This window comes from Silurus meridionalis, chromosome 18 (assembly GCF_014805685.1).
Source record: "Silurus meridionalis isolate SWU-2019-XX chromosome 18, ASM1480568v1, whole genome shotgun sequence".
NCBI lineage: Eukaryota > Metazoa > Chordata > Actinopteri > Siluriformes > Siluridae > Silurus > Silurus meridionalis.
In genome coordinates this window covers 348915-375713 of record NC_060901.1, presented here as the reverse complement: position 1 = coordinate 375713, position 26799 = coordinate 348915, and the positions used below count along the sequence as shown (strand labels likewise).

Genomic DNA, 26799 nt, shown 5'->3' with positions numbered 1-26799 from the left:
GGAACAGAACTTCAGTCTCCATATTGGAGCTGATTGGAGTTTGAATCATGAAAACTCTTGACCAGGCTCTGAACATTTGCTACAGAAATTCATATTTAAAATTTTTTCCTAAAAAATACAATAGACTAATGTTACATTTCATTTGCTGATAAATCTTTTATTATTTTTTTTTTTTCCAGTACTTCTATGTCTGGCAGGCACAATGATAATCTAAATGAACAAATATCAGCAGCATTGTAGAGCTTAAAAGCTAGCAGAGATGCCTGCAGGCTGAATTAATGATGAAGGCACCATATTCAAAATGTAATTTAAAGTCAGGTGGAAGATGCAGTTGCAATTTCATAACCCCTAGGGTTGTGTTTTAAATAAAGGATTTTATGGTAATACACATTTATTTATTTTTTATTTCAGTGTATTTTATGATTTTCTTCATAGTAATTGATATAAGCAGTCTCAAGAGAAATGTAAATTTACCTGAATTTGTTCCCATGCTCAGATACTCCTGCTGACAAATGTTTATTCACAAGTAAAATACAGGAACTAAAGTAGAGAGGAAAATGGATAGGTGCTTGTTTTCATTTTTGATTGCACTTTTAGTTGCAAATTAACTTATTTTATTTTATTGTTTTCAGAAATGCAAACTGCCAAAAACCTCTTACTCTGTTTGAACCGAGACACACTGCGAGGATGGATAGAGGGAAACCAAAAGCACAGTAAAAGTTCTTGATGTCATCAGTGCCCAAGGTCATGAAAGCTCTTAGGTAAAACATAGGATCCAATTTCTCCTCCTTTGGAAATACACAGATAAAGAGGTGGATAGAGAACAGCTGGCCACTGGCAAAGATCAGCAGATGAATAAAGGCTTGTTTAAGTTAATTTTTTCAACAGAAACCACATATATATACGTTCAGTTCTGTAGACAAACCAGAGTGGAAAGGAAAGAATGGAAAGAGAGAACAGACGAGAGAAAGCAGTGGCTGCAGTTGCTGCTTTTTACCGAGGGTTTGATCCTAAAGAGTACCTTAAGTACAATTACACACCTCCACGAGCGGACTTCAGCCGAAGTGACAGCATCGTACCGTGGAAGCTAAACTGCCTCCATAAGGCTTTTAATGAAGGTGAGATGATGTGTGTGTATTTATAAATATATCATTTGTAAATTCTCTTCTGCTTTACAGAAAATAAAGAAGGAGTAGAACACAAAGAACATCTCTTATCTGAATTTACCCATTAGGGACAGTGTGTTGTTTATTATATTATATTTTATTATACAGGTGTTACGTTTATAACTTTAGACATATCTCTTTTCACTGTGTGAAATGAGACACTACAGAAATAGATGTGAGTTAAACTTATTATAGAACAAACAGCTTGTGTATTTATTCTTCCCAGATGCCATTAAAGGAGACATTCTGGTAGACGTTGGTTCTGGTCCAACTCTATATCAGGTGATGAGTGGCTGTGAGCATTTTAATCGAGTCATATTATCTGATTTTTTGGAAGTGAATCGAAATGAATTAAACAAATGGATCAAAGATGGAGAGAGCAACTTTGATTGGACTCCATACCTGCAACATGTGTGTGAGCTGGAGGGACGCAGGTGAGACGAACTCAGAGCTAGTCTCTTCTCATCTCTCTCATTATATCTAATGTGCTTGTGTTCAATAATATTAATTCTCAGGATGGTCAATGATACTGATACTAATCAAATATACAGCATTAAACAATCATTTCATAACATATTGAGTTCAGAAGTTATCTTATGTTCTAACTAGTTTTCTGACGATGAGAAAGAGCTGCTCAATAAAACATAAAACTGTATTTACACTGAAATTTAACCCTTATTACAATTTAGCTTCTATTTTAACTCTATATTACTACATGGACTTGTGAGTAAGGGGCGTCACTGATCAGAGTCTCTCAATAAGAAGTTAAATTAATGTGCTGTGTATCATTTAAATATATACAACTATATTTAAAGACATCTAAAGAGAATTTGCTTCTAAATCTATAGCAAGCATTTTTTTGTTCCTGAAATAAATATTTCTTGTCAGTAGGGTGATTATAGTTAGTAAATATATTTTGTGATCAGTTTTTATGTAGCTGTAATAATAACTGTAAATGTTACAAAACACACAATCACATGAATAATCCTGATGTTATGATGCAGTTCCTCAGCGTGGCAAGTGAAAGCAGCAAGACTTCGCTCAGTGGTGACTGACATTTTTCCTGTTAACGTCCACGACCCGAACCCATTTCCACCCAGATCTCTGCCTGCCTCTGGCGCTGACTGCCTCGTGTCCTCATTCTGCCTTGAAAGTGTAAGTCCTGATATTTCCTCGTTCACTGACGCACTATGCAATCTGTCCAGCCTCCTGCGTAATGGGGGTCATCTTCTGCTCATTGGAGCTCTGGGGGAGAGCTTTTACATGGCAGCTCCTGATGTTCGGATCCCTGTTGTGCCACTTGATGAGGCTCAGGTCTGTTCCAGTCTGAGCGCCAGTGGATTCGATCTCTTGCAGCTCAGTGTGTATCGATTAACTCCAGATATGCTGGTCGGAGTGGATGATGTCAAAGGCGTGTTCTTCGCTAAAGCCAGGAAACCATAAAATAATCAGCTTTAAGTAAATGTATTTATGCACTGGATGTGAAAAATTATAAACTTTTGAAATGTCTGATATAAACCAAAAAAATTGTCAAATCTACATTTAGAATTGCAGGTTTGATTGACGAGGCTATTTTTTGTATTTTGGCTTTGATTAACTAAAAGTTATTTCTGTGCCATTAAATAAATTTTGCCTTCAACCTGAAATGTTTCTTTTCTTTTTTTAAGTGATAAAGACATTTTTATTTCATGTTTCCTTTAGAAATCTTGAAATATTCCTGTTTGCTCATGAAAATTCCTTGCGGATTTCTGACAGGCCTGTACTTCATCATCTTTATCATCATCATCATCATCATCTATAACTTGATGAACTATCATACACAATAGTACAGTCCTGTTCAGATTACATGCAGATAACCCTAGAGCTGAACCTGAACCTAACATTCAGGTGTTGTTTATTAACCTGTGGATTCCTGCTGAAAGCTGATTGGTTGATGGAAGAAGTGTTATTGAGTCATGATCTTAGCCCCGCCTCCTATGGATGACAGCAGAAATGAGTGACGACATTATCGTAGATCTCTGATGTTCTGTTGAAATAAATGTCACTTTCGCAGGTGCTGTTTGTGTAAATTAGACTTCAGATCTTTAAACTTCACAAGCTGTGACGTCACACTTGAGATAATATTCTACTTACAGGATAACTAGACTTACAATACTGTATAAACGAATACATAAACGTTTATTTTTCTGTATTGAACCGCTGTATTTAAGCGTCGCAACAACCATGCCAATGTTTACTCATAAAACAACCTAAAATAAACCATTTTTTTTTTTTACTTTCTGAACTTTATTTTGATAGGTATAACCCGGATCTAAACGGTCACGTGACCACGTGTTTCCAGTCCAGGTTGGGGTTGGAGTATTTTTATTAGCTCTTTAGAAACAGATCTTTCTGTATTGTTGATTATTTAATAATAATAGAGTTTATATAGTGTTTAAGTGCAGGTCATGTCCCAGTGTGTAGTTCTACAGACTCGATTAGCCTCCGTGCTACAGGCTTTAATTCACACCGTAGTTGCGGAAATGTGCAAACTGCTCCGAGAAAGATCCGAATTCATCCTGAACCTGCGGCTTCCTCAGGAACTGGGCGAGAAACAGAAGCTGAAGAAAGTGGTTCAGACGGAAACTGAGCAGAAAATGGTAAGACTTTCTCTGTAATGTGGAAAATGATGTTCAGTACACCAAAATGGCCGCTAATCAGTTGAACCGATTCAACGAACCGACTCATAATGGTGATTCTTCAGAGATCGACACTCTTTAGTAGAAAATTTTAAAGATTTCATTTAAATAAATATTGTAATATTAAAGCATTATTTATTCATAAAACACAGAAATCTCACCATGTTTTAACTCTTCAATGTTCTGATCCAGAACCTGGCAAAGTCTAGAATTAAAGGGTTAAAGACTGAGATAAAAAAATAATCCCAGAATTCCACCTTGATATCAGAGTTCTCTTTTAGAGATATCATCATCATCCTCACTTTATGACTGTTTTATCAGTTAATGTGCGACTTTAAGTCTTCATTAAAACACACTCATTACATCAAGTTTTTGTTTGTTTTTTTGGCAGAAACAGTTTGCATTAGTTATGGAAGTTTTAGGGAACGAGGCTTTGGGTAAAATCATCAGACTTGTAGAGGACAAGAAATTCCTGCTGGACCTGGAGTGCAAAACATTCTCAGGGAAAAGAGCAAAGCGGCCAGGAAGCATCCTGAACATTCTCTCAGCTGAAGGACCGGGTGTGTATTTGCTGCTGCACTTGTATTGTGTACACGTACACACACACACACACACACACACACACACACCCACACACACCCCTCTGCAACCTTAAACATTTTCAATTATTTAAACCTTTAAACTACAGCAGGGGTGTCAAACTCAGGCCCGTGGGCCAAATCTAATGTGTATTAGAGCTGCCCGCCAGTATACAGCATATACACCACTAATACTACAAATAACAGAATGCTTTGTTTGTGTGTTGGCTCGTCAGTCGAGAACGCTGAGAAACTCAGCGCTGCATTTATCCGATGATTTACCGACTTTGAAGCCCAGAAATGCAGATTTGAGCCGCTCAGTAATCCGTTTGTGGTTGACGAGGAAATCACACTAACCAACCGCCAAATGGAGCTGATTGAACTCCAGTGTGAGACACGCTCAAGTCAGTCAGTCAAGTCAGTGTGCTGCACAGTTTCCATGTTTCCTCCCCGACACACTGCTCCAACTCCGTGCCCAAGCTGCTCAAATCCTCTCTGTGTTCAGCAGCACATATCTGTGTGTGTGTAACTGTTCTCTTTAATGAAGATGAAAAAAACACCATTCAGGAGTCTCACTGATGAACATCTTCATCTTCATCATCTTCAGGATCTCCTCAGCTCAGAGCTTAAACCCCAGACATGATGCACTTGCATATAAGAAGAGATGCAGGAATCTGACTTCAACCACCTTCTTCTTCTGCTTTCGGCTGCTCCCATTAGGGGGCGCCACAGCGGATCATCCGTCTCCATACCCCCTGTCCTCTACATCTGCCTCTTTCACACCAACTACCTGCATGTCTTCCCTCACCACATCCATAAACCTCCTCCTTGGTCTTCCTCTTTTCCTCCTACCTGGTAGCTCCATCCTCAGCATTCTCCTACTGATATACCCCATGTCCCTCCTCTGTACATGTCCAAACCATCTCAATCTCACCTCCCTCACCCATGGGCATACATTTCATTTAACAGTAGGGGGGACAATAAATATAAAATTTCTCATTAGCAATTTTTGAAGGGGACACAAATAATACATTTAATTTGTACTTATAAAGACACAGTGTCCCCACAGTGAAACACTTTGCTTTTATCATTATTATTGTAGCATGGAGACTGCGTCATTATGGTTATTTTCAAAGTTTTTCTCAGGGTTAAGGACAAAGCAAAACAAGGAATTAAAAAAGGTTTAACATTTTGTTTAAAATTAATTAAGACACTTAAGAACAGAATAGAAATTAATTATACAAAAAAAAAATACACTGGGGTCAGTTCAGACGTAGCACAGTGCTCATTTAGTAAATGCACAGATAAACAATATTCTAATTGTGGCCTTTAATGTTAAATTAACATTATACCAATTCATCCCAAATAAAACACTGCATGGGAAACAGCTTTGGTGTGTTAGTGTCAGTGCACTATGCTACACGCTAATGTACACAAGCTAACGTTCACTAGATAAGTGATATTTTAATCACTAATAGAGCAGATTCATGGAAAATTACATCATTAATCAGCATTTTTGGTGCACCCAAATTTATGAATGAGTCTGAATCAACTACATTAAAGAGAATCGCTTTATTTAAAGTGAATAAAATACACTAGTTAATGGAGTTGAACATTAATTAAGCCGCAGACACACACCTGACTCGTGTGTGTAGAGAAGGTGAGATGAACCGCACACCTGACTCGTGTGTGTAGAGAAGGTGAGATGAACCGCACACCTGACTCGTGTGTGTAGAGAAGGTGAGATGAACCGCAAATCCTGACTCGTGTGTGTGTGTGTGTAGAAGGTGAGATGAACACACCTGACTCGTGTGTGTGTAGAAGGTGAGATGAACACACACCTGACTCGTGTGTGTAGAGAAGGTGAGATGAACACACCTGACTGTGTGTGTGTGTGTGAGAAGGTGAGATGAACCGCACACCTGACTCTGTGTGTGTGTGTGTGTGTGTGTGTGTGTGTGTGTGTGTGTGTGTGTGTGTGTAGAGAAGGTGAGATGAACCGCACACCTGACTCTGTGTGTGTGTGTGTGTGTGTGTGTGTGTGTGTGTGTGTGTGTGTGTGTGTGAGAAGGTGAGATGAACCGCACACCTGACTCTGTGTGTGTGTGTGTGTGTGTGTGTGTGTGTGTGGAGAAGGTGAGATGAACCGCACACCTGACTCGTGTGTGTGTGTGTGTGTGTGTGTGTGTGTGTGTGTGAAGGTGAGATGAACACACCTGACTCGTGTGTAGAGAAGGTGAGATGAACACACACCTGACTCGTGTGTAGTGAAGGTGAGATGCAGAGAAAGCAGGCAGTGGGTCAAACCACTGTGAGGAAGGGGATGGGGGAACTCAACTGTTTCTAAATGCATTTTTAGCGTTTTTTTTCTACTTGCACAATTATTTAGGTATACATACATATATTTTTCACAATAGAGTGCGATAGTTTTTAAATAACTTTTTTTGGGGGGACAATCCTCGGATGGGGGCGCATGTCCCCTCCGTCCCCTCTGTCCCCCCCGGGATTTACGCCCATACCCTCACCTTGTCTCCAAAACGTCGAACTTGCCTCCAAAACTGTCCCTCTAATAAACTCATTTCTAATCCTGTCCATCGTCATCACTCTCAGTGAAAACCTTAACATGTTCAGCTCTGCTACCTCCAGCTCCACCTCCTGTCTTTTACTCAATGCCACTGTCTCTAATCCATACATCATCTCAGGTCTCACCACAGTCCTATAAACTTTCCCTTTCACTCTCACAGATACTCTTCGATCACAAATCACTCCTGTCACTCTTCTCCACCCACTCCACCCTGCCTGCACTCTTTTCTTCACTTCTCTAACACACTCTCCATTACTTTGCACTGTTGACCCCAGGTACCTGAACTCCTCCACCTTCTCCACCTCTTCTCCCTGCAACCGCACCCCTCCACTGCCCTCCCTCTCATTCACACACATGTACTCTGTCTTACTCCTACTGACTTTCATTCCCCTTCTCTCCAGCGCATATCTCCACCTCTCCAGGCTCTTCAACACCTGCTCCCTACTCTCACCACAAATCACAATATCATTCACAAACATCATAGTCCACAGAGACTCCTGTCTGACCTCGTCCGTCCACCTGTCCATCACCACTGCAAACAGGAAAGGGCTCAGAGCCGATCCTTGATGCAGTCCAATCTCCACCCTGAACCAGTCTGTCGTTCCTACTGCACACTTCACTGCTGTCACACTGTCCTCATACATGTCCTGCACCACCCTCACATACTTCTCAGACACACCTGACTTCCTCATACAATACCACAACTCCTCTCTTGGCACTCTGTCGTAGGCTTTCTCTAAATCCACAAACACACAATGCAGCTCCTTCTGTCCTTCTCTATACTTCTCCATCAACATTCTCAAAGCAAATAATGCATCTGTGGTGATCTTCCTCTGCAAAAAACCATACTGCTGCTCACAGATGGTTACCTCTTCTCTCAGCCTGGCTTCCACTACTCTTTCCCATAACTTCATGGTGTGACTGATCAACTTTATTCCCCTGTAGTTACTGCAGGTCTGCACATCTCCCTTATTCTTAAAGATCAGTACCAGCACACTCCTTCCCCATTCCTCAGGCGTCCTCTCATCTTCCAGAATCTTGTTAAACAATCTGGTTAAAAACTCCACTGCATCTCTCCTAAACATCTCCACGCTTCTACCGGTATGTCATCTGGTACAACCGACTTTCCACTCTTCATCCTCTTAATCACTGCTCACACTTCCTCCTTACTAATCCTATCCACTTCCTGCTTTATTAACTCAACATCATCCAACCTTCTCTCTCTCATTTTCCTCATTCATCAGCTGCTCAAAATACTCCCTCCATCTTTTCAACACACTCTCCTCACTAGTCAACACATTTCCATCTCCATCCTCTATTGCTCTAACCTGCAACACATCCTTCACAGCTCGGTTCCTCTGCCTGGCCAATCGCTACAAATCCTTTTCTCCTTCCTCAGTGTCCAACCTCTTTAAAAAAGATTTGAAAGATTGCCTTTTTTAATTGAAGAAAATTATTATTAATTTTTGGTTTTGTTGTTGGCCTGTGAAAAAACGTTTTACATTATAAAGGAATTCGAAAGTCGAGAGAGAGAGAGAGAGAGAGATAAGAAACAAATACCACTGATGTGTGTTATTTCTAATTTAATTTCTCATGTGTTTATAATATTAAACTTTGGTTGTTCCAGATTCAATGTTAATGCAAAACTAAAGTTTGTTTCCATATGAAAAGGTTCAACATTACACATCTGGAGAGACGGAAAACATGCACAATTGCAGTCAATTTTTTAATAAATATTGAGTTTGGCCTGTGACTTAGTCCCAGTTTTTATTTTGGCCCACTGTGAATTTGAGTTTGAGCTACTGTTCAGTCTGGAGTATGTGCTCGTGTGTGTGTGTGTGTGTGTGTGTGAGATTCTGATCTCTGGAGTGTATTATTTCTGCAGCTGTCTTTATAACAGTAAATCACTGTAACGCTGTAATTTGCCTTATTACATCATTAGAGTTCCCATGAAAAGGGTTCCTGGCTGGGATTTGGTCTGGATGTTGACTAGATCAGTGTAAATGTACACAATAGCCAGCAGCTGAGTAGAGTTTCCCTCTGTATCATGTTTCTGATCAGTTCCATTCAGTGATTTATAATTGTATTTCTTCAAATTTCAGAAGAGGAACATTCCTATGACGGCTGTGGTAGAAGCTCTGAGAGACAAGGAAGACTTGGGGTAGGTGATGTTATAAGTAAATATTAAAACATCTCTTTTAGTGAAGTATATAAGAATATTAACATAATCAAACTGAACCAAAATCTTCTACCAAATTTACTGAAGTTCCAGGAACACTGGTCATCTTCATTCTCGTGTACATGATGAAATTCACACCCACACACATTTACACCCACAAGAGTGTACCCTAGTAATTCAAGTAAGACGTGATCTGAGTTCTAGTGGTTAAGGCATTGGACTTAGGATCAGAAGGCCACACCAGGGTCAGGCTGCTGCTCCCGGGCCCCTAAGCAAGGCCCTTAAGCTCATTGCTGGTCAGTTGTATGAATGAGGTAAATGTGAGTGGCTCTGGATAAGGATCTCTGCCAAATACCTTAAATGCATGTTGACTCGTTTTCTTTCTTTCTATTGTCATTAAATTGAGTGAAATAAAGGAATTGGTTTTGACTGAAAGTTCTGGTTGGTGTTCTAGAGCCCTGATCTTGAGATCTACATGAGGATGTGTTTCAGGATCAGCACATCTGCTAAATGCTGTAACGTCATAAACAGTTTCAGCTCCACACAATGTTCCACAGATGAGAGAGAAGTAAAGTGTGTAGATTACAGGATCTGTAACAGTCATATCAGTTCCTCTCAGAAATCCAACTGCTTCATCAGATATTTCACTTCAAATAAAGTTCATGCAAATATTTACACAAACATCATGAGGAGAACATATTCTTCCATCACCATCTGCTTTTTCTCATGCACACAACGAGCTCACTGGCGACATACCCTCTGTGTGTGCTTGTGCATATGTGTGTGTGTGTGCACGTGTGTGTGTGTGTGCAGTCTCCATGTTCTCCAGATCATGAGATGAGTAGCTGAGCAACAACAGTGAGTGTGTATGTGCCTGTAATTGTTTGTCTCAGGCTGCAGAACCGGTGGAACCTCAGCGTCCTGAATCTCCTCTTACACTCGCTGTGACGATTAAAGACGAACTCGGGAACATTAACCTGAACTCCATTATCTCAGGTGAGATTTCTCAGAGTTTCTCCTCAAACACACCGAAGCACATTTATTTGTGGTAGTAATAATAATAATAAAGAACCCAGCCATTAGGGTTGCACAAGCCAGTGCACTCTTAGCGCCGGTCCCAAGCCCGGGGAAATGTGGAGGGTTGCGTTAGGAAGGGCATCCAGCGTAAAACATGTGCCAAATCAAATATGCGGATCACAAATGAGAATTTCATACCGGATCGGTCGAGGCCCGGGTTAACAACGACCGCCACAGGTATCGTTAGCCAACAGGGTACCGGTGGAAATTGGGCTACTGTTGGCCGAAGGAGGAGAAGGAGAGGAGGAAGACTTCTACAGAGACGGCAGGGAAAGGAGCAGTGTAGGAGAGTGGAGGTTCGGGTTGGTACTTTAAATGTTGGTACTAGGACGGGTAAAGGGAGAGAGATAGCTGATATGATGGAGAGGAGAAAGGTAGATATGCTGTGTGTTCAGGAGACCAAGTGGAAAGGGAGTAAGGCCAGGAACATTGGAGGTGGATTTAAACTGTTTTATCATGGTGTGGATGGAAGAGAAATGGTGTAGGGGTGATTCTGAAGGAAGAGTACAGTAAGAGTGTAGTGGAGGTGAAGAGAGTTTCTGATAGGGTGATGATCGTGAAGGTGGAAGTTGAAGGGATGATGATAAATGTCATCAGTGCCTATGCTCCACAAGTTGGCTGTGAGATGGAGGAGAAGGAAAGATTCTGGAGTGAATTAGATGAAGTGGTAGATGGTGTACCTAGGAAAGAACGATTGGTGATTGGGGCAGACTTTAATGGGCATGTAGGTGAAGGAACAGAGGTGATGAGGAGGTGATGGGTAGGTATGGTTTTAAGGAGAGGAATGTGGAAGGGCAGATGGTGGTAGATTTTGCTAAAAGGATGGAAATGGCAGTGGTGAACACTTATTTTAAGAAGAAGGAGGATCATAGGGTGGCGTATAAGAGTGGAGGAAGGTGCACACAGGTGGACTATGTGCTATGCAGGAGATGCAACCTGAAGGAGATTGGAGACTGTAAGGTTTTGGCGGGGGACAGTGTAGCTAGACAGCATCGGATGGTGGTCTGTAGGATGGTTTTGGAGGCGAAGAAGAAGAGGAGGAGGAGAGTGAGGACTGAAAGAAGAATAAGATGGTGGAAACTTAAGGAGGAAGAGTGTAGTGTGAGGTTCAGGGAAGAGGTCAGACAGAGGCTCGGTGGTGTTGAAGAGGTGCTGGATGATTGGGCAACTACTGCAGGAGTGATGAGGAGGCAGCTAGAAAAGTACTTGGTGTGACATCTGGAAATAGAAAGCAAGACAAGGAGACGTGGTGGTGGAATGAGGAAGTGCAGGAGAGCATAAGGAGAAAGAGGTTGGCAAAACAAGTGGGATAGACAGAGTGATGAGAAAAGTAGGCAGGAGTACAAGGAGATGCGGCAGCAGGTGAAGAGGATGTGGCGAAAGCCAAGGAAAAGGCATATGAGGAGCTGTATGAGGTTGGACACTAAGGAAGGAGAAAAGGATTTATACCGATTGGCCAGGCAGAGGGACCGAGCTGGGAAGGATGTACTGCAAGTTAGAGCAATAAAGGATGGAGAGGAAATGTGTTGACTAGTGAGGAGAGTGTGTTGAGAAGGTGGAGGAGTATTTTGAGCAGCTGATGAATGAGGAAAATCAGAGAGAGAAGGTTGGATGATGTGGAGTTGGTGAAGCAGGATGTAGATAGGATTAGTAAGGAGGAAGTGAGCAGCGATTAAGAGGATGAAGAGTGGAAAGTCGGTTGGACCAGATGACATACCGGTAGAAGCGTGGAGATGTTTAGGAGAGATGGCAGTGGAGTTTTGACCAGATTGTTTAACAGGATTTTGGAAGGTGAGAAGATGCCTGAGGAATGAAGGAGTGTGCTGGTACCGATCTTTAAGCATAAAGGAGATGTGCAGACCTGCAGTAACTACAGGGGAATTAAGTTGATCAGTCACACCATGAAGTTATGGGAAAGAGTAGTGGAAGCCAGGCTGAGAGAAGAGGTGACCATCTGTGAGCAACAGTATGGTTTCATGCGAGGAAGAGCACCACAGATGCCTTATTTGCTTTGAGGATGTTGATGGAGAAGTATAGAGAAGGACAGAAGGAATTGCATTGTGTATTTGTGGATTTAGAAAGCGTCGACAGAGTGCCAAGAGAGGAGTTGTGGTATTGTATGAGGAAGTCAGGTGTGTCAGAGAAGTATGTGAGGGTGGTGCAGGACATGTATGAGGACAGTGTGACAGCAGTGAAGTGTGCAGTAGGTACAACAGACTGGTTCAGGGTGAAGGTTGGACTGCATCAAGGATCGGCCCTGAGCCCTTTCCTGTTTGCAGTGGTGATGGACAGGTTGACGGACGAGGTCAGACAGGAGTCTCCCTGGACTATGATGTTTGCGATGATATTGTGATTTGTGGTGAGTAGGGAGCAGGTTGAGAAGAGCCTGGAGAGGTGGAGATATGCGCTGGAGAGAAGGGGAATGAAAGTCAGTAGGAGTAAGACAGAGTACATGTGTGTGAATGAGAGGGAGGGCAGTGGGTGATGCGGTTGCAGGAGAAGAGGTGGAGAAGGTGGAGGAGTTCAGGTACCTGGGGTCAACAGTGCAAAGTAATGGAGAGTGTGTTAGAAGTAAAGAAAGAGTGCAGGCAGGGTGGAGTGGGTGGAGAAGAGTGACAGGAGTGATTTGTGATAGTAGGGTATCTGCAAGAATGAAAGGAAAGTTTATAGGACTGTGGTGAGACCTGCGATGTTGTATGGATTAGAGACAGTGGCATTGAGTAAAAGACAGGAGGCGGAGCTGGAGGTAGCAGAGCTGAAGATGTTAAGGTTTTCGTTGGGAGTGACAAGGATGGACAAGATTAGAAATGAGTTTATTAGAGGACAGCGCATGTAGGATGTTTTGGTGACAAGGTGAGGAGGCGAGATTGAGATGGTTTGGACATGTGCAGAGGAGGGACATGAATTATATTGGTAGAAGAATGCTGAGGATGGAGCCACCAGGTAGGAGGAAAAGAGGAAGGCCAAGGAGGAGGTTCATGGATGTGGTGAGGGAAGACATGCAGGTAGTTGGTGTGAAAGAGGCAGATGTAGAGGACAGGGTGGTATGGAGACGGATGATCTGCTGTGGCGACCCCTAATGGGAGCAGCCGAAGAAGAAGAAGAAGAAGAATAAAGAATAAAGTAAATGCTGTATAGATAAGTTTGTTGTTTTTTTTATAATGAAATAAAACACAAGTCTGTCTATGTTTTTACATATCACCTAGACGTGTCGTCTGAGGAAGTGAGAACTGAAGCAGAGCTCGGAGAAGATCATCAGGGATCCTGTAGCTTTGGTGAACATTCGTTTGTTTGTAGTGTGTGTGGTAGAACGTTTCTGTCCAGGAGCGGCCTCAGGTCACACCAGCAGGTTCATAGTGGAGAGAAACCGTTCAGCTGCGTGCTCTGTGAAAAAAACTTCTCTCACAAGCAGAGCTTGGTAGATCACCAACGCGTTCACACCGCAGAAAAATCATTTCGATGCGAAGAGTGCGGTAAATGCTTCGGGAAGGCGGCACACCTTAGGACGCATGCGGCCGTGCACAGCGGTGAGAAGCCCTTCGTCTGTGACGTTTGTGGCAAGAAGTTCAGCATTTCGCAAAACCTGACCCGGCACCAGCACACTCACACGGGTCAGAAGAACTTCCCTTGTGCCGTCTGTGGCAAGAGCTTCACCCGAGCGAAGACGCTGATCACGCACCAGCTCATCCACACCGGCCAGAAGCCGCACTCTTGCATGGAATGTGGACGAGCCTTTAGACACCTGGTGAACCTGCGCAACCACGAGCGCATTCACACGGATCTGCGGCCATACTCCTGCGACCTGTGCGGGAAGACGTTCCGCCACACGGTGAACCTCAAGATCCATAAGCGCATTCATACCGGCGAGAAGCCGTTCACCTGCAAAGAGTGCGGAAAGAGCTTCAGCCAGCAGAGCAGCCTGGTCTCTCACAGCCGCACGCATTCAGACCTGAAACCGTACGGCTGTAGCTACTGCACCAAGCGCTTCAACAACACCAACAGCCTGAAGCTGCATGAACGCACACACACGGGCGAGAAACCATACAGCTGTGAAGTTTGTGGGAAATGCTTCAGTCAGGGTAGTCACCTGCGCACACACAAGCGCCACATCCACGGGGGGGGCAAACAGTACATATGTGACAAGTGTGGAAAACGCTACTCCGATCCACGCAATCTCAAAATGCACAAGTGTGTGTACGCGTCAATGTAGTCGCCGCTTCTGCTTTAAATATAACGACGTTTACAAAAGAAAAAAAGCTGGTCACTTTATTTCACCTTATTTCAACTTTATTGCTTCTGGGATCCTTCTCAAGACTCGAACGTGTTGGAATTCTCCAATAAACACGATACAGCTCAACTAATAAAAACTTTTCTGACCCTACAGTCATGTGTAGTCTTTTCTGGTCTAATATGTGACTACACTGTGCAATATGCTGTATGAAGCTTCTTTCCACTGTATGTATGTGGGGGGGGGAATTTTAAGGTAAAATAAAATTTAATGCAATGTCTCCCATTCTAATAATTACAATTGTCTTAAATAAATCAATGATTAAAAGAAACGGTCAAACCTTCAGGTTACAATTTCTCTAAAATGTATTAATTTTAATGATTTGGTTTTGTAATCATTAGATTTATGCAGGGATGTGCTCGGCCCCTGTTCCAGCGTGTCATTACTCCGAGCTGTAGCAGGAGGCGCTGTAGAGCTGCGACGAATGACGTCACCATCAGCTGTGCTCTGATTCGGGGGATAAAAAAAAATCACTCCTCAGTCATACGGCTGGAGCTCAGCGCGCGCACCAGAGCAGGAATATTTATCTATAAATAATAATAATAATAATAGTAATAAAAGAATGTAATCATATATAAAGGGTTCTATAGAGGCTAAAGGACCGGCTTGTGCTGCAGTCACACCACCGCTGCGGAGAATTTCCGCCGAGTCACCGAGTGAAGGTGAGACATGTCCTTATACCTGTCTCTCTGTCCCGGCTTTAGAGACACACCCTGTACAGGAGTGAGTGAGTGTGTGTGTGTGTGTGTGTGTGTGTGTGTGTGTGTGTGTGTGTTGGTTTGTTAAAGCTAATCCGCACCTTGTTTACATTAGGACAGTAGCTAGCTGAGAGCTAAGCTGGAAGAGTTAGCATTATTAGCATGATAGAGTGAACTCCTCAGTTATTAACGCGTTATTAGCGCTGTATAGCAGTTTACAAAGTCTTGTTCCATGTTAAAGCGCTTGTTAGCTGTTGATGAGACACTGATGATGAATCTGATTGTGAAATTGCTGTGTCACATCGCAGGACTGACGTTAATGTTACCCTAAAGAGATTTAGCAGCTCACGCATGCGTACAAAGAGAAGTAGTCTCATCGTGACGTTAGTTGCTCATTTACATATTAATTGCATCATCATAATTTAATTATCGTAAAAAAACTAAGCTATTTATTAAGAATAGAAAGTAAATACGGCCAAAAAGCACAGTTTAGTTTTTTTATTTTGAAGTAAACATTTTATTTTTATTTAATTAAACATCTTTTTTTATCCATTATAACATTTCCTGGACTTCAGGAATCGAGGTCGTGCTCTGACTTTATAGCAGCTATAAACACGCGCTCCTCTCACAGCCTCTCCTCTCTATAATGAAGAAGATGAGTCAGTAAATCCCAGTGTGTCGTCTTACTGAGGATCTGTAAGGAGCTAAAAACTCTGAAGATATGGGAAAAGCAGTCTCCTAAAAGTGCTGAAATAGCAAAATTAAGAGAAACCTTCTTACCATTTATAATGACTTTAATTTAATTTGCCAAGAGGAATAGTAAAAACTTTTAAAGTTTTAAAAGTGCGGGTGGAGGATGCGGTTGTAGCAGTGCAGATGGAGGGTGCGGTTAGAGCAGTGCGGTTGGAGGGTGTGGGAGGAGGATGCAGTTGGAGGGTGTGGGAGGAGCCGTGCGGAAGGAGGATGCAGTTGGAGCAGTGCGGATAGAGGGTGTGGTTGGAGCTGTGTGGGAGGAGGGTGTGGGAGGAGCAGTGTGGGTGGAGCAGTGTGGGTGGAGGGTGTGAGAGGAGCAGTGCTGGTGAAGGGTGTGGGAGGAGGATGCAGTTGGAGGGTGTGGGAGGAGCTGTGCGGGAGGATGATGCGGTTTGAGCAGTGCGGATGGAGGGTGCGGTTAGAGCTGTGCGGGAGGAGGGTGTCGGAGGAGCAGTGTGGATGGAGGTGCGGTTAGAGCAGTGCGGTGGAGGGTGTGGGAGGAGCAGCGGGTGGAGGGTGGGAGGAGGATGCGGTTGGAGCAGTGCGGATGGAGGGTGCAGTTAGAGCTGTGCGGGAGGAGCAGTGCGGGTGGAGGGTGCGGTTATAGCAGTGCGGGTTGGGGGTGTAGGAGGAGGATGCGGTTGAAGCAGTGCAGGTGGAGGGTGTGGGAGGAGGATGCGGTTGGAACAGTGCGGGTGGAGTGAGTGCGGGCGGAGGGTGTTGGTGAAGGGTGTGCTTGGAGGGTGTGCTTAGAGCAGTGCGGGTGGAGGTGCAGGTGGAGGGTGGGAGGAGGATGCGGTGCAGTGCAGGTGGAGGTGTGGGAGGAGGATACTGTGCAGTGTGGGAGGAGGATGCAGTGCAGTGTGGGTGGAGGTGTGGGAGGAGGATGCGGTGCAGTGCAGGTGGAGGGTGTGGGAGGAGGATGCAGTGCAGTGTGGGTGGAGGGTGTGGGAGGAGAATGCGGTTGGAGGGTGTGGGAGGAGCTGTGCGGAGGAGGATGCGGTTTGAGCAGTGCGGATGGAGAGTGCGGATAGAGCTGTGCGGGAGGAGGGTGTGGGAGGAGCAGTGCGGATGGAGGATGCGGTTGGAGCAGTGTGGGTGGAGCAGTGTGGGTGGAGCAGTGCGGGTGGAGGTGTGGGAGGAGCAGTGCGGGTGGAGGGTGTGGGAGAAGGATGCGGTTGGAACAGTGCTGGTGGAGTGGGTGGGTGGAACAATGCTGGTGGAGTGGGTGGGTGGAACAGTGCTGGTGGAGTGGGTGGGTGGAGCAGTGCGGGCGGAGGGTGTTGGTGGAGGGTGTGCTTGGAGGGTGTGCTTAGGGCAGTGCAGTGGAGGGTGTGGGAGGAGGATAGCAAAATTAAGAGAAACCTTCTTACCATTTATAATGACTTAATTTCATTTACCAAGAGGAATAGTAAAACTTTTAAAGTCAAAATCTTCTACCTACATAAAAAATTGAGAGTGTGGGTGGAGTATGTGGGAAGAGGGTGTGGGAGGAGCAGTGCGGGTGTAGGGTGTGGGTGGAGGGTGTGGCTAGAGCAGTGCAGGTGGAGGTGTGGGAGGAGCAGTGCGGGTGGAGGTGTGGATAGAGCAGTGCGGGTGGAGGTGTGGGAGGAGCAGCGGGTGGATGGTGTGGGAGGAGCAGCGGGTGGAGGGTGTGGTTGGAGGGTGTGGCTAGAGCAGTGCGCGTGGAGGGTGTGGTTGGAGGGTGTGGCCAGAGCAGTGCGGGTGGAGGGTGTGGGAGGAGCAGTGCGGGTGGAGGGTGTGGATAGAGCAGTGCGGGTGGAGGGTGTGGGAGGAGCAGCGGGTGGAGGTGTGGGAGGAGCAGTGCGGGTGGAGGGTGTGGGAGGAGCAGTGCGGGTGGAGGGTGTGGATAGAGCAGTGCGGGTGGAGGGTGTGGGAGGAGCAGTGTGGGTGGAGGGTGTGGATAGAGCAGTGCGGGTGGAGGGTGTGGGAGGAGCAGTGCAGGTGGAGGGTGGGAGGAGCAGTGCGGGTGGAGGGTGTGGATAGAGCAGTACGGGCGGAGGGTGTGGATAGAGCAGTGCGGGTGGAGGGTGTGGGAGGAGCCGTGCGGGAGGAGGATGCGGTTGGATCAGTGCGGATGGAGGGTGCGGTTAGAGCATGATATGCCTTTCATCTGCTGCATTAAGTTTCCTTGGCTGACCACTGCACTACACTTCTCAACATCTCATGTTTCTTTATTCTTCTTTAGAAAATCTTGAAGAACCCAATCTGCTTTGAGATCTTTGCCTGGGAGAGACCTTCATGAGTAGAACTGCCTGGTGTCTTGTTAAAGAAAAAGAAATAAACAGCTTAAATATATTTCTGAAAGTTTTTGTACTTTACAACATTCTTCACACAGAACTGATCATCACATTCATCTCTCAATCCTGTAGTGTTTCTTCATCAGAATTAACTACAACTTTCTCCTATGGATTTCTCTCTTCACTGTGTGTGTGTGTGTGTGTGTGTGTGTGTGTGTGTGTGTGTGTGTGTGTGTTATTTAGTACTCGGGTGTGTCTGTGGTTTTACTCTAGAGACAAACAGAAGAGCACACCTTAGTCAAATGAGTTCAGGCAGGATGCAGGTGTGTCTCTGTTTTCGTTAAATTTGTGCAGTAAACACTGTCCTCAACACACACACACACACACACACAAACACACTACACACACTTTCAAGACACAGGAGGTCAGTACATTACTTTTTTTCTTTCAGTGTGTAGGTTTACTTTTCTTCAGAGACGTTTTATTAGATCCGGTTACTGAAAAGATTTTTCACTCTGCTGGATTTGATATAAAAGGTGTCTCATGTTTGATGTCAGTAAGCCTGAAAAGTTTAATTGTTAATGTGGTAAAAGTAATTAGATGTGTAAAGTGATAATTATCCACTCTGATCCTGATATTATGTGGTTATAAAGTTGAATATTACACTGTGTTTTAGTTTAAACAGTAAATAAATATTTGGGGTTCGGGTCTTGGTCAGTTCCCCGAGGAACACGCTACATGCTTAAAGAGATGTTCAAATGTGTTGCCATAGAGACATGTATGTATATGTACATTGCACTTGAATTAAAGTGTAATAGTCATAGTTTTTTTTTACGGTTACATGAACAAAAACGTCAACAAGCAATTTTTAATGCCTTAAAAAGACTTTGTTGTCAAGTCAAGTTTATTTCTATTGCGCTTTTCACAACAGACATTGTCTCAAAGCAGCTTTACAGAAATCAACAGTGAAGGTGACTGGTGTGTGTTTATCCCTGATGAGCACCATGGTGACTCTGGCAAGGAAAACTCCCTTAGATGTTATGAGGAAGAAACCTTGAGAGGAACCAGACTCAAAAGGGGAACCCATCCTCATTTGGGTGACATCAAGAGTTTGATCATAAATCTTTCAACAATACAGAACACTGTAGAGTGAGAACTAACATGAGCACTGGAGTATAAGATAATGAGTAAATGTTCTTTCTACAGTCTTTGGTATAAAAGTAGGAGCTACTGAGCTCAACATTTGTGATCATCACAGATCCAGCATCAGCTTCTCCATGCCAGAGCCTTTAAACACTCCAGGAGGTCCAATGTCAAAACTCCACACATGCAGTGGGATCCAATTGGCGCTGGTACGTCTCTAGATGGTTCGGGATGTTTGTGAGTTCGGCATCTACTTCTTTAAAGTCCATAATCTTCATGAGGTGGGACGTGACTGGAGCTGGAGCAACCTCAGGAAGCCTCAGGATGGGGAGAGAAAGAGAAGCAGTGGAGAGGAATTAGCGTAGCTGCTGTTCATGATATTAACAGCACAAGTTGATAATGTGCATGTGATCAGATGTTCTGGAGCACAAGGTTATGATGTGATGTGTGTTATGTGTAGAACTCTCTAAAAACATGCGTCTTTAATCTACACTTAAACTGGGAGAGTGTGTCTGAGCCCCGAACACTGTCAGGAAGACTATTCCAGAGTTTAGGAGCTAAATGTAAAAATGCTCTACCACCTTTAGTGGACTTTGCTATTCTAGAAAATACTAGAAGCCCAGAGTTTTGAGATCTCAGGGAGCGTGACGGATTGTAGCGTGTTAGAAGACTGGAGAGAAACATGGAGATAAACCATTTAGTGCTTTATAAGTGAGTAGCAGTAGTTTGTAGTCTATTCAAAACTTAACCAGAAGCCAATGTAGGGACGATAAGATTGGGTACATTTTTGTGGTTTATTTGGTTTTCTTTGTCTGTAAATCCGAATCGGATAGAAATGTTCAGACCTGAGTTGTAATGCAGTTGTCGTGCCATGCAGTGGTGATGGTTAGATAATGGCTGTTTCAGCTTTGTTCTGCTACACACAGTGAATCCTTTACTCACAGTGAATCCGTCTCACTGTACCACTCACATTACATTACTTCATCTGGAGAGGTCCACACTAAAATACACTTAGTCCCAAACCTGGGTTTTTTCGCCAAAATAAACACATTTCCAGCAGTCAGTGGGTGTTTCTGGACCTTTACAACAAAATTCAATTTGGTTTGATTGAAAAATTTAACAATAGTCTGTCACAAAATAGCAAAGTCCAGATATAGAATTTCAGTGTTATTTCTCAGGTCAGGGTCAATGATGAAGATTGCTGTCTTTAGGTGATCCACAGATCAGAACACCCACAACTATCTTTTCGGTATCAGTGTGGTATCATCCACAGTAAACTCACTAATGAACTGTAGAGTGTCCACATGGAGACCTCTTCAGCAGAAGTGAGTAATTTTATGCTCCAAGCAGGATAAGAACATCAGGATGGATCAGGCAAGTCCAGGGGCGAAACTATTAATGGTAAAAGAGGAATAACCGGTACAGATGGAGACAAATGAGAGTGGATTGTAAGAAAAAGAACACAGATTATTATGCTCTTGACTTGTAATAGTAAAGACATTGTACAGTTTGTTCAGAATACCGGCAGGGACTCCAGCAAAACTAGCTATTACCCCATAACTAAAAGAGAAAATCAAAAGATCTGCCTACTCCTCTATTAACAAACCAGAGTAAACTCTGCTCCTTTACCTCACAAACTCCTACTGACTAAAGACTCCACTAAATAAATACGTTTTCAGCCTCGACTTGAACACTGAGACTGTGTCTGAGTCCCGAACACTGATTGGAAGGTTGTTCGATAACTGTGGGGTTTATACGAGAAACATCTGCCCCCTGCTGGAGTCTTCATTATTTGAGGTACCAACAAATAGCTTGCACCTTTTGATCTAAGTATGTGTGAAGGATCATCCTGGTACAGAAGTTCACTCAGATACTGTGGCGTGAGAGCGTTAAGTGCTTTATACGTCAGTAGTAGTATTTTATAATCAGTGTGAGATGTAATTGGGAGCAGTGTAGATGATTAAAACAGGGTGATGTGCTCATATGTTCTAGAGCTAGTGAGGACTCTTGCTGCTGCATTCTGAACTAACTGAAGCTTATTTCTGCACTTACTCCAACACCCAGACAGTAAAGCGTTACAGTAGTCTAATCTAGATGTTACAAAAGCATCAACTAGTTTTTCTGCATCCTGTAATGACATCATATTTCTAATTTTAGCAATATTTCTAAGGTGAAAAAGTGTGAAACTTCAGAATTATTTCACCCAGGGGCAGCAGATATAAAGAGAAAAGCAGTGGGCCTAAGACAGATCCTTGTTGAACAACAAACTTTACCTCAGATTGTGTGGAGAACTCACTATTTACATAAACAAACTGATAGCGATCAGTCAAATAAGAGATGAGCCAGGGTTAGCCAGGAGAGAGCTGTTCCCTTTATTCCAACAACATATTTAAGTTTAGCAAGCAGGAGATTATAATCAATGGTGTGAAAAGCTGCACTGAGGTCGAGCAACACCAGCGAGGGGACCAAACCCTGATCATAGTCCAGACATCATCATGAATGTTATTCTTAAACAAGTAGGATCATAAAGATCTAGAATATCACAGCCTATGGTATGAACAGCTGGCATGGTCAGGGCAGGGTTTTTTTTTTTTTTTTTACTACTTTTTTAAAACCAGATTATTTAAGAGATTTGGAAGCTTCTGGAATAATCTGAAAGTGTAGGTACAGGATCTAATGCAGCTGATGATTCTGACCAGAAAATTAGTGAAATTTGCTCTGTGTCTTACAGGAGAGTAAAACATTCTGTACTCTACTTGGTTATTTGTGTGTGTGTGTGTGTGTGTGTGTGTGTGTGTGTGTGTTGTAAATGTTTTGAAAGTCACCGTTTGAGATGTATTCAATACAGACTGTATTAATTTGTTGTCATATTGTAGTGCTTAAAAACAGAAACAGAAATAGTTAAGAGGGCCTGCAGACACAGTGTTTAAATATAAACTTTAATTTTGAATTTTGATCTTTAAACTTATTGTTTACGTTTAGAAAGTAATTAATTGATGTTTAATAATGAATCTCGGTAACAGACATCTTGAAAAAATAAGGTTTACAAATGAGCCTTTTGCAGTTACTTATATTTATATAGTTTTGTTTGGCCGCATGAAGGCCTAAGCTTCACGGAGGCCTGAGCTTCATGGAGGCATGCAAATGATGAACTCGTGATTGTTTATCATCGGTGCATCTGTAGCTTCAAGCAGTAATCGGTTCTAAGGTGTAATCACAGGATGCGTCTTCTGTTTTTACACTGAATGAAGGTCTTGTTAAATGTTGTTGCTGCTAACCACCAGTAAGAAGCACCAGGAGACCTTCTCATAATGAGACCATTCACTAAAGACAGGAAGCACTGTAGAACAAACTTTAGAAGAGACACCTCTGTATATAGCTGTCCTTTAGTTTCTTCTTTTTGTCTTCAACTCCATTCACCATGAACCACATGTACACCACATGCAGCTTTCAGTGTATCAGCTTGTGACCTCACCTGTAGCCATCCTCTGAAGCTGGTCACATGCTTTCTAGTGAAATGCTTTGTGTTAGCACTGTTATCATCATCTCTTATAGCATTGTTCACCCCGTGGTATCTCCTAACCTTCTATATTGTTCCTCAGTAATCTGCACTCACTACATGCACTTTTCTTCCTCTGTGTTATTCTGCTTAGAGTTTTCCCACACCTTCTTTCGTTTAGCTCATTAGCAGTCCCGTACCTACAATCTTGTATCACTGAATCATTGAATAGTTTTCTCTTTCCATACTTCATACTGTTTGCTGTTCATTTTGCTAGGGTTAGACTGATTTTCCTCACATGCAGCTCTAGGACTGAGCTTGAGTTTCCCTTCACACGCTTCTTGTTACTTATTTACTTGGTTCAGATTTTTCAATTGATCCTGACAGAGTGGTGACCATGCTGCAAGACTGAAGACTCCTGCAGCTGGTGTCTGAATGTCATAGCAGTTGAAGACAGGCAGCAGTTATATGTACACAGGCTTAAGGCTCGAACATCACCAGCAAGCCGATGGCAACATGGTGTCCTCTGAATCTGTATTTGTCTTAGGCCTAAAACCTTAAACCTAAACAGCTCATAACTCACAGCAGTCTGTCTGAGACGGTCTCTACAACCCACAGGATGGTCTCAGAGTAGCTCTATTCCACTGTGTAAACGTTTTATTCAGAACTTCAGAGCAGACACTGGTTATGTAAGTTCACTGGTGCTATGTGTATTTTAAATGTATCTTTAGAAAATCTTTACCAATTTGCAGACCTCGATCATCTAGGCACACCATCAGACATGTACGAGACCTTATTCATCTTCTGCAACCAGAAATATTACCACCACCACCAGAGAGTCAAAAACATGCCTATTTGTTGCATTAAGCAAAGCTTAAAAAGCTTATCAGGGCTCGTTACTGATCTTGTTACTTTAATTTTCTTGTCACTGTGACGAGATATTTATGTACCAGTTCAGTAACTGGAAGCAGAAAAGACTGAATGGTGTGAACCTCGTTGACTGGATTCAACGCAGTTTTGTTTTTTTTTTTAGTTTTTTTGCTTTTTGTTGGCCTTCAGCAGGCATCACAATACTGTGAATCGGGAAAGGGGTAGCTCAGTGGTTGGGGTTTTGATCAGAAGGTCATGAGTTCATATCCCACACCCTCTAAGCTGCTACTGCTGGGCTTGAGCAAGGTCCTCTACCCGCAACCTTATATTTATATATTATATGAATGAGCTAATTGAAATGTAAATGTGATGAGTACGAATGATGGCTTGGACCTTCATCCACTGCAAATCACCAAGGGACCTTTTGCCTTTGTGTCAGAGTCCCTTATGGTTCACTTCAACACAAAGAAAATACTATTCTCTTGTGATACAGTTGCTGGAATATATTGGTGGTGATGGTTTTAGGTGCCCTTATTTGTGTCTACTCAAGATTCTATCACCAGAGTTTACAAATCAATGTATTGCATTGCATCCTTTAGTTCTGGTTAACATACAGAACATTCCGTGTTGATCTTTAGATCTATTAAATTAGTCAGGACAGCGTATATCACCTTTCAGATGAATTCTAAAGTGTGTGTGGATTCGCATGGCATTGTGGTATAGATTATTAATGTGTTAATCTCTGATAACGTGAAAGAATTGCTTGAAAGTTGCATTACATTTTTATTTTGCACCAGTGTCTGATGCATCTAACTTACTCTCCATTTTTCTGCCCTTAACTCAGACCTTGTGCTCATACCCATGGTGGGGGAAGCAGTCAATGGAGGACACCACCCTCAAACAGCCCACTATGGTTTCCAGACTACCAAAATTTGGCTCACGTGCTACACCTGCTGCTGGACCCATAACCAATGGCTCATCCAATAACGTTTCTGCTGGATGGGCTAAAGCAGCACCTGCAGGAAAGCCGAACGGCATCATTAGGGTCGCTGCCACCTTTCCTGTGAAAGGGAGGAAGGGAAGGGAGGAATGTGGAGAGAAGGTTTCAGATTCTGGAGACGAGACTCGAGCAGTTCTTCATTCTCAGCAACAGCCACGCTCTGCAGTGACTGTTAGACAAATTAGAAAGCCCTCAGCTTCCCCATTAGGTAAAACCCAAAGTTCTATCCCCAATATACCAAGTACCATTCCTAGGACTATTACTCAGACCATAAAAACAAACCCATGCCATTCTGCCCCCAAACAGCCCCCACCAATAAAACCTCTCTGCAGCAAGCTTGGTGTGAATGCAGCTGCTGCTTGCCAGGGGTCTCCCTCGTCTCTGCAGGGAAGTCTTTCTCACTCCAGTGACAGTCTCAAATCCCTCTCTATGGAGAATGCTGTGCGCTCTCAAAGCTTCTCGTATTTAAAGAGGCCTGCAGCTGCCACTGACCCACCTCTCACACGTTCCTTCTCATTTAACCGGGCAACAGAGCTAGCGAAAGAGCTGCCCAGGCCACTGGCACAGTCTCCTATAGCTAAGTCTCCTGTTACTCAGGCCTCAATGGTGTTGGATCGTGTAGCAAAGACTACTATAGCAACATGTACCATCTCCTCCATGCCATCTTCAACTATGAAGAAATCTCTTCTGCCTAACTGCACTGATGGAAAACCTTCATCAGTCAGCTATAAGCTAATGCGGCCATCACTCATTAAACAACCCCGGCAAGTTCTACCAGTTAAAGTCCAAGGGAAGATGGATTTATCAGAAAGGGTTCAAGAGTGTCAAGAAAAATCTAATAATGTTTCTGAACCATCCAGAAACACACACAGTGCTGGGACTACTCCTGAGGAACCATTTTCCAACATGGAGGCAAGTACCAGCCGAGGTCAATCTCTGGAGATTTTGGAGGACATGTCTTTATCTTCCACATCCTCTCTGGAACGTAATGATGTGAGCGAAGAATACATGGATGACTTTGATGACCTTGGCAATGGAGGTGGAATCCTTTTCTTGCCTGTTCATGAGGGGAAAAATGCTCATATAGGGCTCTTCAAGGAGCATAACACTCTTATTGGTCAGTGCCAGGAGAGAAGTCTTCACAGCTTTGTGTCTGAGACAGTAGACTGGGACGATATAGGCCTCGATGGTAAGTCTAGTTATGTGTACATCCTGACTGGGTTCATTATTAACTGTACAGTTAATTCAGATTATTAACTCTACAGTAAACTTACATATTAACTCTAGTTAACTCACATTATTAACTCTACAGTTAACTCATTTTTAACTCTACAGTAAACTCACATATTAACTCTACAGTTAACTCAAATATTAACTCTACAGTTAACTCACATATTAACTCTACAGTTAACTCAAATATTAACTCTACAGTTAACTCACATATTAACTCTACAGTTAACTCAAATATTAACTCTACAGTTAACTCACATATTAACTCTACAGTTAACTCATATTAACGCTACAGTTAACTCACATATTAACTCTACAGTTAACTCAAATATTAACTCTACAGTTAACTCAAATATGAACTCTACAGTTAACTCACATATTAACTCTACAGTTAACTCATATTAACGCTACAGTTAACTCACATTATTAACTCTACAGTTAACTCAAATATGAACTCTACAGTTAACTCACATATTAACTCTACAGTTAACTCAAATATGAACTCTACAGTTAACTCACATATTAACTCTACAGTTAACTCAAATATGAACTCTACAGTTAACTCAAATATTAACTCTACAGTTAACTCATATTAACGCTACAGTTAACTCACATATTAACTCTACAGTTAACTTACAAATTAACGCTACAGTTAACTCACATTATTAACTCTACAGTTAACCCATTATTAACCCTACAGTAAACTCACATATTAACTCTACAGTTAACTCTACAGTAAACTCACACATAAACTCTACAGTTTTAAAATAAAAAAAAAATAAACATTTAAAAACA

At 42.9% G+C, this 26799-nt stretch overlaps 3 protein-coding genes across 10 annotated transcripts in view; all 3 read left to right on the top strand.

The window, feature by feature from the left end:
• Window positions 1-638: 638 nt before the first annotated feature.
• On the top strand, window positions 639-2812 carry LOC124400866 (phenylethanolamine N-methyltransferase). 2 transcript variants are annotated; one of them, XM_046872693.1, is made up of 4 exons: window positions 639-761; window positions 912-1118; window positions 1393-1600; window positions 2171-2812. In XM_046872693.1, the coding sequence occupies exons 2-4, from the start codon at window positions 944-946 to the stop codon at window positions 2607-2609; spliced, it is 822 nt and encodes a 273-aa protein (XP_046728649.1). In that variant the 5' UTR covers window positions 639-761; window positions 912-943; the 3' UTR covers window positions 2610-2812. The 2 variants fall into 2 exon arrangements, with proteins under 2 accessions (XP_046728649.1, XP_046728648.1); XM_046872692.1 differs by having other exon boundaries at window positions 645-1118.
• A 333-nt stretch (window positions 2813-3145) lies between these two features.
• si:ch211-207i20.2 (uncharacterized protein LOC568537 homolog) lies at window positions 3146-14645 on the top strand. Its single transcript, XM_046872683.1, has 5 exons — window positions 3146-3805; window positions 4236-4404; window positions 9109-9167; window positions 10079-10181; window positions 13469-14645. Exons 1-5 carry the CDS (start codon window positions 3614-3616, stop codon window positions 14470-14472), a joined length of 1527 nt encoding a protein of 508 aa, XP_046728639.1. The 5' UTR covers window positions 3146-3613; the 3' UTR covers window positions 14473-14645.
• A 365-nt stretch (window positions 14646-15010) lies between these two features.
• Window positions 15011-26799, top strand: part of ccser2b (coiled-coil serine-rich protein 2b) — a 63592-nt gene continuing 51803 nt past the window's right edge. For 6 of the 7 annotated variants that reach the window (XM_046872663.1, XM_046872661.1, XM_046872662.1 and 3 more), the window contains exons 1-2: window positions 15011-15212; window positions 24619-25963. In XM_046872663.1, the coding sequence (XP_046728619.1) occupies window positions 24655-25963 (1309 nt within the window). In that variant the 5' untranslated portion in view covers window positions 15011-15212; window positions 24619-24654. Of the gene's footprint in view, window positions 15213-18648; window positions 18687-24618; window positions 25964-26799 lie in introns of those variants that run through there. The other variant, XM_046872659.1, reaches the window with a different exon arrangement.

Bases quoted from the DNA above. Each gene is read 5' to 3' on its own strand.
- LOC124400866 (XM_046872693.1), top strand. From the start codon at position 944: ATGGAAAGAGAGAACAGACGAGAGAAAGCAGTGGCTGCAGTTGCTGCT. The intron at 1,119-1,392 runs GTGAGATGATGT...TATTCTTCCCAG, and splicing joins CCATAAGGCTTTTAATGAAG to ATGCCATTAAAGGAGACATT. The intron at 1,601-2,170 runs GTGAGACGAACT...GTTATGATGCAG, and splicing joins TGTGAGCTGGAGGGACGCAG to TTCCTCAGCGTGGCAAGTGA.
- si:ch211-207i20.2 (XM_046872683.1), top strand. From the start codon at position 3,614: ATGTCCCAGTGTGTAGTTCTACAGACTCGATTAGCCTCCGTGCTACAG. The intron at 4,405-9,108 runs GTGTGTATTTGC...TTCAAATTTCAG, and splicing joins TCTCTCAGCTGAAGGACCGG to AAGAGGAACATTCCTATGAC. The intron at 10,182-13,468 runs GTGAGATTTCTC...CATATCACCTAG, and splicing joins CCTGAACTCCATTATCTCAG to ACGTGTCGTCTGAGGAAGTG.